Source organism: Rhinolophus sinicus, chromosome 8, assembly GCF_057876585.1.
Source record: "Rhinolophus sinicus isolate RSI-liver-muscle chromosome 8, RSI-T2T, whole genome shotgun sequence".
Taxonomy (NCBI): Eukaryota; Metazoa; Chordata; class Mammalia; order Chiroptera; family Rhinolophidae; genus Rhinolophus; species Rhinolophus sinicus.
Genome location: NC_142508.1, coordinates 58,591,006 through 58,609,845, shown reverse-complemented (window position 1 = coordinate 58,609,845; position 18,840 = coordinate 58,591,006). Strand labels below are relative to the sequence as shown.

At 40.2% G+C, this 18,840-nt stretch overlaps 1 protein-coding gene and 1 long non-coding RNA gene across 4 annotated transcripts in view; one reads left to right on the top strand and one right to left on the bottom strand.

The window, feature by feature from the left end:
* Nucleotides 1–379: 379 nt before the first annotated feature.
* Nucleotides 380–18,835, top strand: LOC141567485 (uncharacterized). The gene is made up of 6 exons (XR_012490125.2): nucleotides 380–5,285; nucleotides 10,972–11,119; nucleotides 11,844–11,938; nucleotides 14,424–14,575; nucleotides 16,558–17,116; nucleotides 17,907–18,835. It is a non-coding gene; the product is annotated as an uncharacterized LOC141567485 (long non-coding RNA).
* The window catches only part of ADAMTS18 (ADAM metallopeptidase with thrombospondin type 1 motif 18), a 123,992-nt gene continuing 116,262 nt past the window's right edge, over nucleotides 11,111–18,840 (bottom strand). For all 3 annotated transcript variants that reach the window (XM_088800226.1, XM_088800227.1, XM_019710943.3), the window contains 3 exons: nucleotides 16,634–16,846; nucleotides 13,570–13,717; nucleotides 11,111–11,267 (listed from right to left, as the gene is read on the bottom strand). In XM_088800226.1, the coding sequence (XP_088656352.1) occupies nucleotides 11,152–11,267; nucleotides 13,570–13,717; nucleotides 16,634–16,846 (477 nt within the window). In that variant the 3' untranslated portion in view covers nucleotides 11,111–11,151. The remainder of the gene's footprint in view (nucleotides 11,268–13,569; nucleotides 13,718–16,633; nucleotides 16,847–18,840) is intronic.

Genomic DNA, 18,840 nt, shown 5'->3' with positions numbered 1-18,840 from the left:
ACATTCCCCAAATTAACTTCCGTAACCCCATGGCCATCTTGTGGTTACTGACTGTGCTTTCTAATCCCCTCACCTACCCCCTTATCCCCACCCACCCTCCCATCTAGCAACCCTCAGTTTTTCCTCTATGTTTCTGATTAGTTCATTCATTTATTCTTTTTTTTAAGATTCCACATATAAGTGAGATCATATGGTATTTGTCTTTCTCTGTCTGACTTATTTCACTTAACATAATGTTCTCTAGGTCCATCCATGTTGTTGCAAATGGTAAGATTTCTTTCTTCTTTATGGCTGCGTAATACTCAATTGCATATATGTACCACAGTTTCTTAATGCAGTCATCTACCGATGGGCATTTCAGTTGTTTCCATGTCTTGGCTATTGTGTATAGTGCTGCAATAAACATAGGGGTGCATAAATTTTTTTGAATTAGAGTTTTGGATTTCTCCAAATAGATACCTAGGAGTGGGATTGCTGTGATCCACTGCTTTTACTACGTGTTTACATTTGTTAGTGAGAATTTTTTTCTTTCCTATATTTTCTTATTCATAGTTTCATTTTTTTTTCTTCTTAAAGAAGTCCCTTTAACATTTCTTGTAATACTGGTTTAGTGGAGATGAACTCCTTTAGTTTTTTCTTGTCTAGGAAAATTTTTTTTCAACTACAGTAGACATACAATATTAGATTAGTTTCAGGATACCACATAGTGATAAGACACATATGGAATTTACCAAGTGATCACACCAATAAGTCTGGCATTGTCTGGGAAACTCTGTATCTCCCCTTCTATTCTAAATGATAGCCTTGCTGAGTAGAGTAATCTTGATTGTAGGTCTTTTCCTTTCATCACTTTGAATATTTTGTGCCAATCTTTTCTGTCCTGTAAAGCTTCTGTTGATAAATCATCTGATAGTCTTATGTGAGTTCCCTTGTACATAACTAATTGCTTTTCTCTTGCTGCTTTTAAGAGTCTTTCTTTGTCTTTATGCTTTGATGTTTTAATTATGATGTGTTTTGGTGTGGGCCTCTTTGGGTTTATCTTGTTTGGGACTCTCTGCCCTTCCTGGGGTTGTATGTCTATTTTCTTCACAAGGTTAGGGAAATTTCCAGTCATTATTTCTTCAAATACATTTTCACTCCACGCTCTCTCTTCTCCTTCTGGTGCCCTGTGATGCACATGTATGCTTGAGATTGTCTCAGAGCTCCCTTAAAATATCCTCATTTGTTTTCTTGTTTTGTTTTGTTTTCTTTCTGTTCCAATTGGGTGTTTTCTGCTCCCTTCACTCCAGATCTCTGATTTTGTCCTCTGCTCCATCTAATATAGTGTCATTCCCCTCTAATACATTCATTTCAGTTATTCTTCATTTCTGAATTGTTCTTTTTTTTATGGTTTCTATCTCTTTGTGGAATTCTCACTGAGTTCATCTATTCTTCACCTAAGTTCCTTGAGCATCCTTATAACCAGTGTTTTGAACTCTGTACCTGGTAGATTGCTTGTCTCCATTTCATTTAGTTCTTTTCCTGGAGTTTCACTTGGGGCGTGTTTTTTCTTTGTCTTCTCATTTTAGCTGCCTCCCTATGTTTGTTTCTATGTATTAGGTAGGTCTGCGATGTCTCCCAGTCTTGACAGAGTGGCCTTATGTAGAAGGTATCTTGTGGTGCAGTCTCTGTGCTCACCTGAGCAGGGTGCTCCAGGAGTTTCCCTGTGTTGGTTCTGTGCGCTTTCCTGTTGTTGTTGAGCGTTGGTTGTTGCTCGAACATAAGTGAGTGGGGTTGACCTTCAGGCTGACTGGCTGAGAGGGCTGGCTGTGACCTCAGTAGGGAAGTTGCTGTGCTGGGGCTGATCCCACAGAGAGGGAGTTGCTTTAGCAGGGCTCTGGTGCCAGCTGAGCCTGCCTTTTGGGTGTGTCACTTATGGAACTTAGTGGATGGTGATCTGGTGTGGTCTGAAGCTGGCCACTAGATGAGTTGGTCCGCCAACCTCTTGAGAAGGGCTCCAATGCAGGCCCAGGTCAGCCGTTGCTTGTGCTGGGCTCGGGGCCTCTTGGTGGGAGCTACAAAGGGATCTGTGGTTGGTTGCCCTTGTAGTGCATGGGAGACACTATGCTGTAAACTGAGGCCAGCTGTCACCTGTGCCAGGCTTGGGACCCTTCGGTGGCACCACAATGTGAACTGAGGCTAGCTGCCATGTATACCAGACTTTTTCTTCCTCAGACACAATCCTTACTGGTTTTAACAGCCAGATGTTATGGGGACTCCTCTTCCTGGTATTGATGCCCTGGCTTGTGGAGCCCAGTGGGGGGTTTGAGCCCCTCGCTACTCAGGGGAAACCTCAGCAGCCGAGATATCCCCCCTGACTCTTAACTACTACACCATGGGTATGGCACCTACCCATTCTACTAGTCTTGTTGTGGCTTCGTCTTTGTATCCTCAGTTATAGGACTTCTGTTCATCTAGTCTTCAGGTAGGTCTCAACGATGGTTGTTCTATAATTTAGTTGCAATTTTGATGTGGTCCTAGGAGGAGGTGAGCACAGAATTAACCTACTCCTCCCTCTTGACTGGAAATCCAGACATGTTCATTTTAAATATCTGGAATCAATCTTTAAAAAATCTCATAAATTAATGAAATTAGCCATTAAACAAGAAAAACACAGAGGCCCAGAACAGCACATACTATGAAATAAACTTGTTTGTACTTTAGCAAGGCCAAAAAACATCATTCTAGCAGCTCTTCCCTATATTATCAAAGACGTTTCTTTTGTCTACTGTAGTACAAAAGCTAACGTTACCGTTTTCATTCAGTTGTGTCAGCCAGTGTATTTCTGGCAATTTGTAAGGAAGTGACAGTTGGCCCGATTCATAAAAATGATTAATTCACCTCTTGGCACCTAATGACTGGGCAGGAAATAGAACAGGAGCCTTCATTCTGCCTTGACTCTGGATCTCAGGAGCTTAACTGTTTTCATGCACTGTGGGTTTCTACACACACACACACACACACACACACACACACACACACACGCATGCGCCCCTGGGAGTAATTTGCCAAAAGGCACTTTCTGATGGGAATTTCACAGACTTTTTATTGCATGCCCTTTACTTTTAAACAAAAACAAAAACAAAAACACAGTATATCAGCTCTTGCATGTAGGTGCCTGACAGAGAAATGGCCCGTTGTCCTCAATACTGCTAATCTACTGCCCACCAAACTCTGCTGTAGGCTACTGACATGCTTGGAGATGAGAAGAAACTGAGAGAAAGATGACCAGGGAACTGGTCCCTCCTGAGTCCTCCCCTTGATACATTATTTACTGCCTCAAGAGTTTGCCAGGTGAAACCTACATGCAGAGGATGAGAATAGGTCCCCCTTCATTGTTAGCGAAGCTTGGCCCACACCCCTGCAGAGCTACACCAGAGGGCATGGTGCCAAGTGAACCCCTCTGCCTACACAAGGCAGGCAGACCCAAGACTCTTCTTTATTTGCCCTAGAGCAGTGGTTCCAAAACTAGCTCTTCCTTGAGAAACTTGAATGCCTTTTAAAATATAAATTCCCAAGCCCTACCCCAGGCATAATTAATTAAATTTCTGGAATGGGGCCTGGGAAGTTTATGTAAAATATTCTTAGGTGACTGTGATGTCGCTAATTATTTAGAAACTATTATCCAGGGCCTTTTTCTAGATCCAACTTGCTTTCAAAGGGAGAGGACCCGCTTTCCAAGAAAGGGGAGATACTCAATCCCACCGTACATGGAATGAAAGTCTTCAAGAACAGTAGAGCTGGCTAGGCCTTCTGCCAAGAGGGGGCTGCCCCAGCCTTCCTGGGCGCCAGTCACATAAAAGAAGAGAGAGGAGGGAGTCGGAGAGAAACGTGTCTGGGCCTTGTCTTGAGCAGGAACAGCCGCTGGCCCTGGTTCACTTTCAAAGGCCATCTCCTCCAAGGGCTCTGATTGTTAACGTATCACAGCGAAAATGCCACTTGTTGTACTGCACACCAGCTTTAGGATCTGTTAGCCACGGAGGTAGGGGGTTAAGGGTACCAGGTGCTCATTTAGAGGAGTGTTTCCCAACATGTGGTTGGGCATTGCTGTGCCACGCCAGGTAATGTCAGGCGATCTCCCAATCTGTACGGGGCAGAGGCAGTCTCTGTGGGATGGCCAAGGCAGTGTAGGGAAGAAGAGGAACAGAGAGGAACAGGTTAGGGACAGATGGCCAAAGGATTTCCTTTTCCTAGACATTGGTGCCTCTTTTCCAACCCAGTTAGGATGCTGAATACTCCTTGAACCTCAATCGTCATTAAATCAACCAACAATCATATAAATTACTTTCTGTTCTCGAATGAGGTGACTATGAACTCAGCCGTGACCCTCACTAAACACAGGTCAGGAAAACGCTTAGAAATACCTTGCAAGTATCTCTTCATAGGTGTGTGCACGGGTAAGGCAATTTGCCATTACTTTACAGAAACTAGCAACTGGACACCTTCAGAAAAATATATTCTGGATATTGCTGCTGGTGGCTTCTGTCTACACAAAAATTGTTGAACAAAAGTCACGTATATCGTGATTCTCAATGTCTAACTCTATCAGCAAAGGTACAGATAAATGGATGTATTAGGTTGGTGCAAAAGTAATTGTGGTTTAAAAGGTTAAAAATCATTGCAAAAACCACAATTACTTTTGCACCAGTCTAATAATTTGTCTTTTCTATGTACACATGTGAATGGGGATTCAAGATAAAAACAATCTTATCAACAGAAAATTCCATCTTTATCCTGAGCTTAGTGATGCTGAACTGAATATTTCTGAGGAACTATGTATGCACAGTTCACTTATTCTATTTGAGGATTTTTTTTCGGTATGAGTTCTATAAACCAATTATAGTCACTATATTTTTAATTAACATTAACAATGTAAAGGTTAATATTATTTAGTGGACTTACTTTTTTAGCTATCTTCTATTTATGGCATAATAATACAGATTTTCCATTTAAAGAAGCTATCCATTTTCATTTTAAACAATATTTTATTAGAGCAAATCTTTTTTTACTTAAACAGATAAATATTTAGTAGAGGTGTTTTGAGTTTATAGGGAAACTCAAGATGATAGTAAATGAATGACCGCAGTTCAAGACTCACTTCTCCCCCTGGTCCTCCCTGGACGAGGAAGCTACAGTGACTTAGACCCAGGGCTGACTGATGAAAAGTTACTTCCAGTGTGAAAATCCTGAGCGTCAGTGGAGCCCACAGAGGTGTTTGAGGACTTAAGATCTTCTGGGAAGACCAGGTAAGGCAAACAAAACATGAAATCTGTACATAGCGGGTCCTTAAATAATATCGTTTCGGTTAACGTTATTTTGTTATGCCGTTGATGAGAAGCTGTAGGAACTTAACTCTTGTCTATATCAATTAGCCTGTGGCAAAACTGGTTTCATCATTCATTGCTTTGCTCAATGTCACAGAACCTATTGATGATATTTAGTGAGGACTTACTGTATGTACAGAGGGTGCCAAAAACATGGATACACATTTTAAGAAAGGAAAAAACTATTAAAATTATAATAATATATACCGACAACAAAAGATAAATACAAGTCACATTTGACTTCTGCAATTACAAGAGGTGCTCAACGTGGTTACCATCAGCATCCAGACACTTCTGATTACGGTGAACTACTGCTTGAGCAACGGTGACCAAAGTGTCCACTTGTATACATTTTTGGCACCCCCTGGTATTTTTAGGTTCTAAAATAAACCCACATAGAACATCATAAGTAAATTACCTTTTTCTACATTGCATTTAGCACTGCTGGGTCCTATGGTATTCATTCCCTAAAGCATTTATTACATGATACATGCTGCTGTGAGATCACCCTTCCTTTCAGTTAGCATATAGAATCCATGCCAAGAGCACTGTTCCTCACTCTCTTGCTTGTGTTCTCTATCCGAATGGACTTGACATTGTGGGCTTCAGACTCTCAGGTTCTATTGCCCAGGAAACACTATCATTCCAGAGAGTAGAAATTATTAGAGGATAAAGATACGACGAATACTTAGTTATGCAGCAAGTCTTTAAGTAGCATTTGTTGAAAGCACAGGCTAAGTGGGAATTGATTACCTCCCATTCCCAATTCCGCATCTTAAATCATCCCAGCTCTGTCCATAATTCTCCATTGTTAACTCATTTATGACCAAATCCTTTTCACATGTGTCTCAGGAGCTGTAATAGAGTTCTAAGGCCTAGATGTCCTTTTTAAGTCCTCTCTCCCAGGGTAACACAGCACAGTGTCAAGAGAATAATTACCTGGATTTGAATCCTGATCCATCACTCAATGACCATGTGCCCTTGGGCCAAATACAGGATCTCTGAATCCAGAGTCCTCACCTGCAATGGGAAGATAACTGTATATTCCTAACGAGGCTGTTGTGATGATTAAGTGAGATAACCTATATAAAGGGATTATTAACATAGTACCTGGTATAAATACTAATATATGCTTAGTTTTATTAATAGTATTTTATTACCAAAAGGTAAAAGACACCTTCTCTTTAATGTCATCTATTTTATTTGCCATCTATTCCATTTTTAATTCTTAAGCATAATTTCTTTTGTTTGCCAGATAGCAACAATTCATATAAAAATCCTCTTAAATAAAAATACATATGTATAAATCATCCACATAATATATATATATAATCACACATGCAGGGGAAAATACTGTATATTCAGGTCAATTGGACTTGATTTGCCCAGATAGTTTTTATTCTCCACTGGTATAATGATTTAAAATTTGGAAAACCTGAGTAAATTGCTTTTTAATTAATTAATTAATTTATTTATTTTATTTTTTTTTTAAGAATTTGAATGTTTGTTAGGGAAGGAAACTGACGATTGCACAAAGATTTGATCTAATAGTTATTCAATGAAAAGGATCATATATAAAGTTTGTAATCATAGCCCAGAATGATCCTGAACTTGGTACAATTATGTACGATGGTGGAGTACTAAATTCTGGTGAAATCAATTCACTACAACTAAACTGGGGCAGAGCCCACCCTTTAGAATTACAATTTGTAAATAAAGCTCTAGGTCTTTTTGTTTCTTTGTTTTGGTTTGAGATTGTTTCTTTTGAGGTTGTTACCCTAGCTTTTAGCTTTTATCTCCAATCACATCCTAAGGCCTTTCCCTTAGCTCTGATCTGAGGAAGACTAGCCAAGAGAACATTTGCAAAGTTTCTTTATATTTTCCAGTTTCCTATTCTTCATTCATCTTTTACAAAAATATTTATTTTTATTTTTCAATTACAGTTGACATACAGTATTATATTAGTTTCAGGTGTGCAGCAGTGATTAGACATGTATTAGGTTGGTGCAAAAGTATTGCGGTTTTTGCAGTTATTTTTAACCATTTAAACCACAATTACTTGTGCACCAGCCTAATACCATGTTTCCCAGAAAATAAGACCGAGCCAGGCCATCAGCTCTAATGTGTCTTTTGGAGCAAAAATTAATATAAGACCCTGTATTATATTATATTACATTACATTACATTATATTATATATTATATACTTGGTCTTATAGTAAAGTAAGACTGGGTCTCATATTAACTTTTGCTCCAAAAGACGCATTAGAGCTGATGGTCTGGCTAGGTCTTATTTTCGGGGAAACTTATGAAGTGATCATGGCCTAGTGCCCCTCTGACACCATACATAGATAGTTATTACAATATTATTGACTATGTTCCCTATGCTGTACTTTACATCCCTGTGACTATTTTTATGACTGCCCATTTGTACTTCTTAATCCCTTCCACTTTTCACCCATCTTCCCAACCCCCAAACCATTTGGCAACCATCAATTTGTTCTCTGTATCTGTGAGTTTATCTGTTTTGTTTGTTCATTTCTTTTGTTTTTTAGCTTCCACATGTAAGTGACATCATATAGTAGTTGTCTTTCTTTGTCTAACTTATTTCACTTAGCACAATACCCTCTAGGTCCATTCATGTTGTCCCAATGGCAAGATTTCATTTTTTTCTTTTTATGGCTGAGTAATATTCCATTGTGTATGAGTATGGTAGTACATCTTCTTTATCCATTTGTCTATCAGTGGATACTGATATTGCTTCCATATCTTGGCTGTTGTAACCAATGTCACAATGAATGTAGGGGTGCATATATCTTTTCAAATTGTTTTGGGTTTCTTAAGATAAATACCCCGAAGTGGAATACTGGGTCTTATGGTAGTTCTATTTTTAAGTTTTTAGGAACCTCCATACTGTTAGTGGCTGCACTAATTTACAATCCCACCAAGAAGAAAAGGATTTCCTTTTCTTCACATCCTCGCCAACACTTCATTTATTGATGCTAGCCATTTTGACAGGTGTGAGGTAATGTCTCATTGTGGTTTTAATTTGCATTTCCCTAATGATTAGTGATGCTGAGCATCTTTTCATATGTCTATTGGCTATCCAAAGAAGATATTTCTTCTTTGGAGAAATATCTGTTTAGGTCCTATGCCCCATTTTTTGTCAGATTGCTTCTTTTTGATGTTAAGTTGTATGAGTTTTATATGTATTTTGGATATTAATCCCTTATTCAATATCATTGGCAAATAAGTATCTTCTCCCATTCAGTAGGTTGTCTTTTCATTTTGTTGGTTTCCTTCACTGTGCAAAAACCTTTTAGTTTGATGTAGTCCCATTTGTTTATTGTTTCTTTTGTTTTCCTTTCCAAGGAGATAGATCCAAAAAATATTGTTAAAAGTGATGTCAAAGAGATACTGCCTGTTTTCTTCAGGAAGTTTTATGGTTTCAGATCTTACATTTAAGTTTTTAATCCATTTTGAGTTTATACTTATATATGGTGTAAGAAAGTGGTCTGGTCTAGTTTTATATTTTTGCATGTGCCTGCCCAGTTTTCCGAACACCATTTATTGTAGAGGCTATCTTTACCCCATTGTATATTATTGCATGCTTTGTCATAGATTAATTGACCATATAGAGGTAGGTTTATTTCTGGGCTCTTATTTAGTTTTTTCTTCCTCCCTGCAAAATAATTTTACAGAATGACTTTCAAATAGAAAAAAAAAGCTAAATACATTTATGGTAGGTTTATCTCACTAACTTGGATGAATTCCATAAATGTTTATATGATTAGAGTAGAAAACAATAATTCAGTATCCCATAAGATGGTAAATATGACATCTATTTCATCCTAGTATTTGATGGTTTCTGATTTTCTCATACACAAATAAGAAAAATCATTAATATCTTTCCCACACAACTTTTTTCAATTTTTCATTGAGAAATTACTCTGAGATTCTTAATCAACATTTATACAGTTTAATCACCTTGGAAATAACTGACAGAATTCTAATTTATTCAAGAACTTAAGTTTCAAAGATAAAGAAACAGAACACTTTATTATAAAACTTATAAAATAATTAAATATTACATATATTTTGACTTTTCTCTATAACTCATGGTTTTATTCAACACTTTTCCTCAGAATTAATATCACTCAGAGAAGTGAGAACACATAATAGGCTATTAATTAATAAATTAATTTTTCCATAAAATAATAAAATGATAATTATATAAAGTACAAATAACTTGCAATTTTTCAGAGGGCAAGGGGTGATAATGTGAAACTTTTTTCAGATGATAAAATGACCACTACTCTAGGCCAAGACAAGTAGGTTGAGGGAATATTCTAATGATTTCTCTGAGACTCCAGAATACATGATTTTAATTACAATGGGAACAAAGGATACTCTAAATTTAACAAACCACTATGTAGTTGGTTGTGCTGAGCTGGCAAATCCCTGTTTGAATTGAGACTTTTTAAAGCAGTAAAATTGGGTTACTTTCATCAAAGAAGTTGAGGAATAGAGTAGAATTATATAAATATGTCTTTTATAAACCGCATCTCAAAAAATTACAGAAGGACACAGTCTTGTAAGTTACTTTGGTTTTGGCAAAATAGTGTGGTGTTTTTCCAATTGAGAACAATTTTAAGCTCCTTAGTGCCAACCAACAACTGGCTTTTGAAGACTGAAAATATCATCTGGAAGATTGTAAAATACTCTTATTCATTGAAGGGTCTTGGCATATTATGATTTATTAATATTAACATAGCAGGAAGACAGACGGATTTTTCTATTGCCACTATGACTTTTTTTCTTGTTAACTAAATCCTAGGGCAAATTTAAACATGTCAGTTGGTAGGAAACAACCACAAGTGGCCTTTAATTTTCCAAGCAGCTCTGATAATATGTAGGGAGCATTACAAATGACGGTCTCCTTTCCTTCAACACATGGCGATTTTGCTATTTAACTCCTTTTAGGTTTTTACCAGAAATGGACATCTCACTCATTCCGATTCCCAAAGAGCAGACTCGAGGATCCTGTCTACTTGTTCAGCTAGCACCAAAAGTTATGAGGTTGATATAATGTGAGGGCATCAATATTTGCCTTTCTTATGAGCTTTTTTTTTTTGTCTCCAGAATGTGAATTTCAATTAAATGGAGATCTTAAGTAGTCCATGTTGCCCTGTTTACAGACTATTCCTTGGAATACTTTTCAAGTTGTGAATTTTAGTCTTGGAGACTTTCTATAAGCAGAATATACCTTAAACAAAATAATAAAAACAACACACGCACACTAAATAAACATAACATGAAGCTTGCTAGTCCAGCAGCAAGCACACGTGTGAGCACCATTTGGCTTCTTGTATAACTCCTTGTTTGGGGGGCAAACTGTGAGCTCCAAGTCAGTGTTCCATCCGTATTTGATTCTCCAACTGTCTGTGACCTGAAGTCTTAAAGGGCCTTATCCAAACAGATGTCTTTGCCATGGAGCCCTTTCAAATTCAAAGAGGGAATCTGTCCCAAAGTTGATGTATCTCAGTGTGATTCATCACTTCTTTAGTGTAACAGTGCAAATTGACGTTGTTTTGTTCGTTTCTTTATAAGTCAGATTTGTCGTCGCTTCCCCTTTTCAAGTGCTTCAGAGTACCATGTGCCTTGGGGAACTGAATCAGAAGCCTGTCTGCTCCTCAGCACCTGCTCCTCCGACACTGCAAACCACTTGGGAGCGGCTGGTGTCTCCAGATGTTGAAAGGTAAGGCCCTGGCCCTCAGGAGCGGCCAGGGGTCAGCTCTTCCTTGTGCACGACTTACAGCACTGTTTACCGTAAAACTTGTGGTTGCAGACACCATGTTGAGGAACGAGATGACACCAGCTGAAGAAATCTACACAGGATGGGTCCTCTAAAAGGAGAAAACATAGGTCGCATGCTAGGAAAAGGCGCCACCTCTTTTCCCGAGGGGAGAGCCTACAGCTCTGCTTGTCTGCCTCTGAGTGTCTCTCCTCCTTAGCTGTTAGGATTTTAGCATGAGATTGGGGAAAGCAGGATTAGGACACCAAAAGGGACTAATGACCATTAGCACAATTGAAACAGGTGGGGGAAAAGTGGATGTTAAGGGAAAACTCCTATCTAGCCAGAGATTAATGTTTGCTTCTAACCCCAAGTAGCCACTGGAGTACTACCTAGAATAGCACATTGAGCATCCCCTGAGGATCTTGTGACATCCCTGGTTCTCATTCAGGAGGTCTGTGGTGAGGGCCTGGATGCTATATTTCTAACAAGCATGCAGGGTGCTGCCGCTGGCGCACACAAGTTACTTTGGGGAGCAAAGAGCCTACTAGGTTGAGAGTTGGGAGACCTGGATTGGAGGCCAGGCTGCCAACACTGTGTAGGTTTAAATACATCTCAGAGCCCATTTGCAACTAAGTGGATTTAAGTCAACACCAGTCCTTTCTAACTTCTTGCATTGTTTAAATAGGATAACGGATTTGATTATCGATGGGAAGCAGGACACTGCACATCAGAGATTCTTACCCAGAAGGGCCTCATGAGATACAGAATGTGCACGAAATTGTAAGTAAGATGTCCTTTATGTAAACAAACACAGGTTTGGAGAGTTAGGGCCCAGTCATCTTATTAGATTGTCAAGGAATTTTTACTTCAAAAATATTTAGGGTCCACCCTAAACGTGAATAAATGTTTTGATTCCCAGCTGGGGTGGTTTTCCCCTCCTCTATGCAAGCCTTAAGTTGCCTTTACCTTCATCTCACCCAAAACCATACATTGCCCATCGGTACCCACTCATGTTCCTTCTGAATTCATCCTCAGTGGCTCTCCACTGAGCTTTGGGTCACGGCGTGCAAAGCTCTCCTACTGCTCCCAATTTGTAGCCTATTTTTCTGTTATTCAGAACTGCCTACAGTTCCTGCTTGGAGCCTTGGTTCTACTGCCTAAAATTCCATTTTACACATCCCATCCCCTTGTGGCCCCAGTGATCCTTTGGAAACACAAGCCATGTCTTGCCTCTGTCCCAAACGCTCCCAGCCACTCAGAATAAAAGGTAGTTCTTAAAATGGCCGACAGGGCCCCAGCATCTCCTTCCCACAGTCTTTGTATGTGTGGGTATGTCTGGGGCCACCTGACTAAAGGGTGGACATTCGAAATCATTGCTAATGAAGAAAGGAGGACCTGGTCAAGTTCGCCTAGACCACTTGCTCAACATGCATGTTTCTTTCCCCATAAGCTTTCTGTTGAAAAAGACTGCAGGTCTGTGGGAGTCCACTATTGCCTAGAGGTGGTCTGGCTCTGAGCAACTGCTCTATTACTGGTCTTCTGGTCCTGTGCGAGCCTCAGATAACATAGCAGAGAAAGTAGAGGAAGGAAAAGTGATGCCCAGAGCCAAGGCTATATAAGAAGTAGATTCTAGATTGAGATGGGAAGTGAAATGGACAGGGGAGATGAAGTGAGTAACAGTTCTGAATCTGATTAACCACCAATTAGAAAGCGTAGGGTAAGAGATTGGGCAGTCTTAGAAAAACTGCGATTGGGTAAAAAGAAAACTCAGCAGGTACCTGATGGAAAACGTTTCTTTAGCCTAAGGAAATCTGATTAGGCTGAAAAAATATCTCGTGGTGTTTGTAAGATTACTTTAAAATAAGTTGCACTAGTAAGGAATGGCATAGTTCACTCAAATAACTGAATTTCCCATTTTCCCTCACTGTACTTCATTTGAACTGATCTGAACTAAGGAAACATTTAAACTCTCGTCCTAGGATAATACATAGTCACTGTAATTGATCTAACTTCTGAATTAAAATGTGAGCGCCACGAGGGCAATGCTTGTTCACTCTTGCATTTCCACTCTCTGGCACACCGTACTTACCTTTTTATTTGTTTAACTAAAATTTAGTTTAGAAAAATGGACTTGCAAGATTACCGTTTCCCCCCTTTCAAAGTAAGAATCAATGACTAAAAAGCCTTATCATAGAATTAAATGTTCTCTGCGTACAAGATCATTTTGAGCAGAAACTGCCTGGATTTGTGGCTTGCTCAGCTCCAAGAAGCACTGTTCACACAGAATTTGATGTGAATAGCACCCCCTTGAGGTGTGCAATATACAAGCTACGCAACCAAATAGGGTGGGTTTTTGAAAAATTCTCTGAAGACTACTAGTAAAATTGACTGGAAGGTAGGGTCTTTCTTACCTCTCTTGTCGGGGGCTGGACAAAAGTTTGTATTACAGGCTCGTAGCACTGGAGGTTTCTGTTGGAGCAGACAATTTGAGGAGGGCCGGCCCTGCTGAACACAGTGGACTGATCGGGTCTGAACGCCTCCTCCACAGGTCACTGTGCACTGAAGAGGAAAGAGAGGAAGGAGTCAGAAACATTCAGCTGGAATGTCCGTGATATCAAAGAGAAGGCATCTCCATGCTTTATGATATTACCAAGATGCCTGCTGATAAAATGGGGCCGTCTAGAGCCAGATCCATGTGCTCACTGTCCAGAGTCCCTTCTAACATGTGGGAGCCATTTGATCGGATTAGCAGAATCTTAGGCTAGTGCTTTCTCACCCAACAGTGTGTGTCTCCCAGTTAAAGTGACTCATAAAGAAGAGAGCTTCCAGAAATACAGAAGTTGCTATAAGAATGCAGAAACAAATACAGACACATCTAGGCAATTAATCACAGTATTTAAAGAATTCCAAATAATCTCTGCAGATGCACTAGTGGAGGGGACAGTTCAAAACTAGGACAGAAATGATACACTGGGACAGCTTTGGAATTATGCTGTCGGTGATCAGCCAAATTCTGGGTTAGCATGGTAGACATGGTGCTTCCGAGAAGTCAGTGATTTTACTGTTCAATTAGAATTTTTTTTTTTAAAAAATAGATCACTAACAAGGACTGTTAACTTTCTTAAATTCTCATGTGTGTCTGAAAAAAATATTTCCTAACCAAAGAATAAAGGGCCGTCTTTTCCCCGGTTATTTTCTTGTTTAAACTGATGTTTTGGTTTGCTTGAAAAATTTACTAATTATGCTTATTTTTCTTTTATTACAGACAGGTGAAGACTTCTTCTTGGACAACTGGTATTTGGGATGGAAAAAAATACATTCAGGTGGAAAGAGTATGAGTTTTAGAATTAGCCTACAATTCAAATATAGCTGTATGATTGTTATCAAACCACGACTTGGCAAACTTTTTCTGTAAAGGTAAGGGTAGTATATTTTAGGCTCTGTGGGCCATAAGGTCTTTCTTGCAAATATTCAACTCTGCCTGTGTAGCATGAAAGCAGCCATGGACAAACATAAACAAATGAGCATGGCTGTGTTCTAATAAAACCTTATTTACAAAAACAGGCAGGGGAGCACATTTGGCATGCTGGCAGTTGTTTACTGATCTAACTACTCTTACAAGAATTAAATTCCAAATCTATTAAATGAGTAAAATAATGATAAAAATTTCATGAAAAAATCCATAGCACGAGGTATAGCACCTAGTACCAGGCCTAGTCATTTAGAGAGAGAAACTCATGCTAATTTCTTTTCCTTTCCTCCATGTTTTACTTCCCAGATCCTCCCAAAGGCACACATATTCAGTTGACCCTTGAACAACACGGGTTAGGGGTGCTGAACCCTGTGCGGTTGAAAATCCACATATAATTTTGACTCCACCAAACTTTACTACTAGCCTACTATTGCCTTACTGATAACAAAGTCAATTAAAACATATTTTTGTATGTTATATTAGGTTGGTGCAAAAGTAACTGCAGTTTAAAATAATTAAAATAATTTAAATTTTTTTTTATATTTATATTTAATTTTTATTAAATTTATATTTATTTAAAATATTTCAATTAATTGCAAAAACCGCAATTACTTTTGCACCAGCCTAATATGTGTGCTATACTGTATTCTTATGATAAAAGTAAGCCAGAGAAAAAGTGTTAAGAAAATCATGAGGAAAATACGTTACAGTATTTATTGAAAGAAAACCATGCATAAGTGGACCTATGCAAGTCAAACCCATGTTGTTCAAGGTTCAACTGTATACATAGACATAGGTATACATATATATATATGTACACATATATATATGTATATGTGTGTGTGTGTGTGTGTGTGTGTGTGTATATATATATATATATATATATATATATATATATATATATGTATGTGGGTGCCAAAAAAATGTACAAACATTTTAAGAAAGGAAAAAACTGTATTAAAATTGTAATACAGTGAATGACACCAGCATTCATTTGATTAATGACATCTTTTGAACAAATGTCATATACACATCACTACTATAATTCAATTTAACTACCAATAGTAATACATAGATAACATCTCTAAAATGTGTACATTTCTTTGGCACCCCTGGTATAGTACATGTATGTGTACTTACAAATGTATACACATGTGTATGCATGCATGCATATATGTATATATAAACACACACATGCACGTACAGAAACGTACACTTGTGCTCACCCCCCCCCCCCCCGCCTGCCCGTGTTTCATGGTGAAGTGGAGGCAGCGTGTTCTTTGAAGAGCTATGCAATATAGCTCTTCAGTCGGAATGCTGCAAGGACCAAAACACAGCATTGGATTCCTGAGGACAGATTGTTCTCTTAGACTTAGCATCACATATGAACCCTACAGTCAGAATCAAACCAATGTGACCCAAACTTCATCTAAGTCTTCTGAGAAAAAGGTGCCGCTAGTATCTGAGGAGCTGAGAAAGCTGAGTATCCGTGGCTCCACTGCCTAACTCTGAGCTTTCCCTGCCGTACCACACAACGGGGACAAGAGTGCTTCCAGGAGGAAGCGGGAATAGAGAATGCATGGAAAGTTCTCAGCACAGTGTCCGGCAATGGTTTCACAGATGTCAGCTATTATTGTATTACTCAGAAACACGACAGAACCAAATGCGTCGAGACTGTGAGCAGCATTTCTAAAACACAGACGACTCTAGTGAAGGTTTTACTAGGAGCAGCAAACATTAGTGCTGTGTGACTAGGCAGATACTGAGTGTTTTATATTACCTTATTTACTCATGAAAATCCTGCAAGATAGCATCATCTCAATTTTTTGGTGTGAAAATTGAGGCTCGCAGATTATGTAACCTGTCCAGGGCCACACAGGTGGAGCTGGCCGAGAACTGAAGCCCTTTGTTCTTTACATTTGGACAGGTCTCTAACAGCAACCCTGGGTGGACTGCCTCCTTTTCTTGAATCTCACTTAAACCTCATAAATCTGTGTGCTCACCTGTTGCCATGGCGATGAATACCATCCAGCTGCCACATTGTACACTGGACGGGCTGGACAGGCCCCTCGGTTGCAGGCTTCTTCCAAGTCCAGGTTTGGTTTCTTAATATTGCGGCACCTTCGCTCTGGGAAAGTGATCAGCTTTCCCTGGGAGGCCTTCTCGCTGCACGTCATTTCCCTCTTCCTCACACCCAAGCCACAGGTCGCGGAACACTAGGAGCCAAGAAAGGAGGCGTAAGTGTGCAGAGCTCCACAGTCAAGTCTGCTGAGCAGATGGATTCCAACCTAAGGGCGTACCACCCAGGTGAAATGAAAGGGATGGGATGATGGCAGCTCAACCACACACGTGCAAGGATCCTAAAAACGGCACCAAGTTCATCATGTTATACGTTAAAAAACCCAAGGCCCGAGAATTTGAGTCACTTTCCCCAAGTCCCAGAGCTCCTCAGCACTGGCCAGCAGGACCCAGGACGTCACACAGATGTGAGTGAGGCAAAACCCAGAGGAAGATCAGACGGCGGAGGGTGGGATCAGGGTCTGTGTGGTGGTGATTTGGATGTCCAGTTTGGGGTCCAACACCTGTGGGTCCAGGTCTACCTGCGTCCTCTCTAAGAGGCTGGGAGTCTGTGCCAAGGAGGCAGGACACAGAGATGAGGATCAGAGGCAGCTGATTGTCCTTTCTATTTATCTGCCTCTCTCTTGATTGAGATGTTGAGTTAGGGCAGGAAAGAAAAAAAAAGAGAGGGAGAGGATGAAATCAGTGTGAGAAAACTTGTTTTGAAGTATTTTAAAACAGACTATTTCTAGTCTGTTCCCCGAGGCCCTCATGACCTGTTCCTGACAGGATAACGTATGGGGCCTTGATGAACTGAGTAAATAAGAACTGGCATGAGGGTAACAATCAAACAACAAAGGATGACACCAAGTTTCATATTCACAAAAGCTCTGTGCGGGAGGTGCAAGTGTTGGCTCCATTGTACAGACAAGGAAACCGAGGCTTAGCCACGGTAAGCGGTGAGCCCAAGGTCACACCCATAGTACATCTTAAAGGCTGCATTTCAACGGGGTAAGTCTGATTCGAGCCCAAGCCCTTAGCCACTGGGGTATAATGTCTCAAAGAAAGTGAGGGAGGACAACAGAGAAGGATGCATTGCTATATATCATTTAGACAGAAGAAAAGGGCATTGATGGGAAAGATCCAGAGTCTATTGGGATAGAAACCCTTCCTCCAATGAACCTCACTGTCCTCACTCTTGACTTTTTCCCTTTCTAGGCATCTGTCTCCCTCACCAGACTGTGAACTCCTTCAGAGCAGAGGCCTCGTCTCACAGGTTATCGGAGCCTACTTCTGGCTTGGTTCCTTTACTCGTGTTTCCTACGTCTGTGAACTCAACCGAGTTTCCCAAGCCAGAAATCTAGGAGGCAACTTCAAGTCTTCCTTTTCTGTTACCCCTGCACAGGCCTGAAGGTCCCAGATGGCCGCTCTAGGAACTCTCAAAGACATTACCTTTCTCCATCCCTGAGAAACTTCCTTTTGCCTTCGTTACTGCAACACCCATGCTGGCCACTGTTCCTGCCTCTGGGTTTGCCTGCTTGGTATGGGCTCCCCTTTCTCTGAAACGAAAACCTGCCTGTTCCACTGCTTATGATTTTAATTTACTCCCCATCGTTTATGGGATATATTTCTAGGCTGTTCCCCAACGCCCTCATGACCTGTTCTTGATGGAGTTTCCAGCTCCAGCACACCCGTGTTCCATTCTTACTGAGTGTGTTAGATTCTCTCGCTGATACACGGCACACCCTGTCTTCTGGACCAACCTTTCCGCAGCCCCGCCTTTGCCGGATTCCTGCTCATCCTTCAGGCTCACACTTCCTGGAAGGTCTCTTCTGACAAGGAGTCGTCCCTTTGTCAGGCTGGTGGGCCTCAATCTCTCCCATGGAATTACAGACCCCCACCACAGCACTCCACACACCTTACCTGTGTGTCTATACCATTTCTATGAGAAGTTTTCTACCTCCCCTGCCCAATCAGTGTGATGGGTGCTTTATCAATATTTGATGAAGAAATCAGGAGGGAAGCATAAATAAGTAGAATGTACCTGGTGTATGTGTGTGGAACAGAAAGAAGCTTTGAGCATCTGGACGCTGGTGGGTCAGCCGAGTGTTGTTAAACCACCACCCCAAACCCAGCATTACCTCTAAACTCA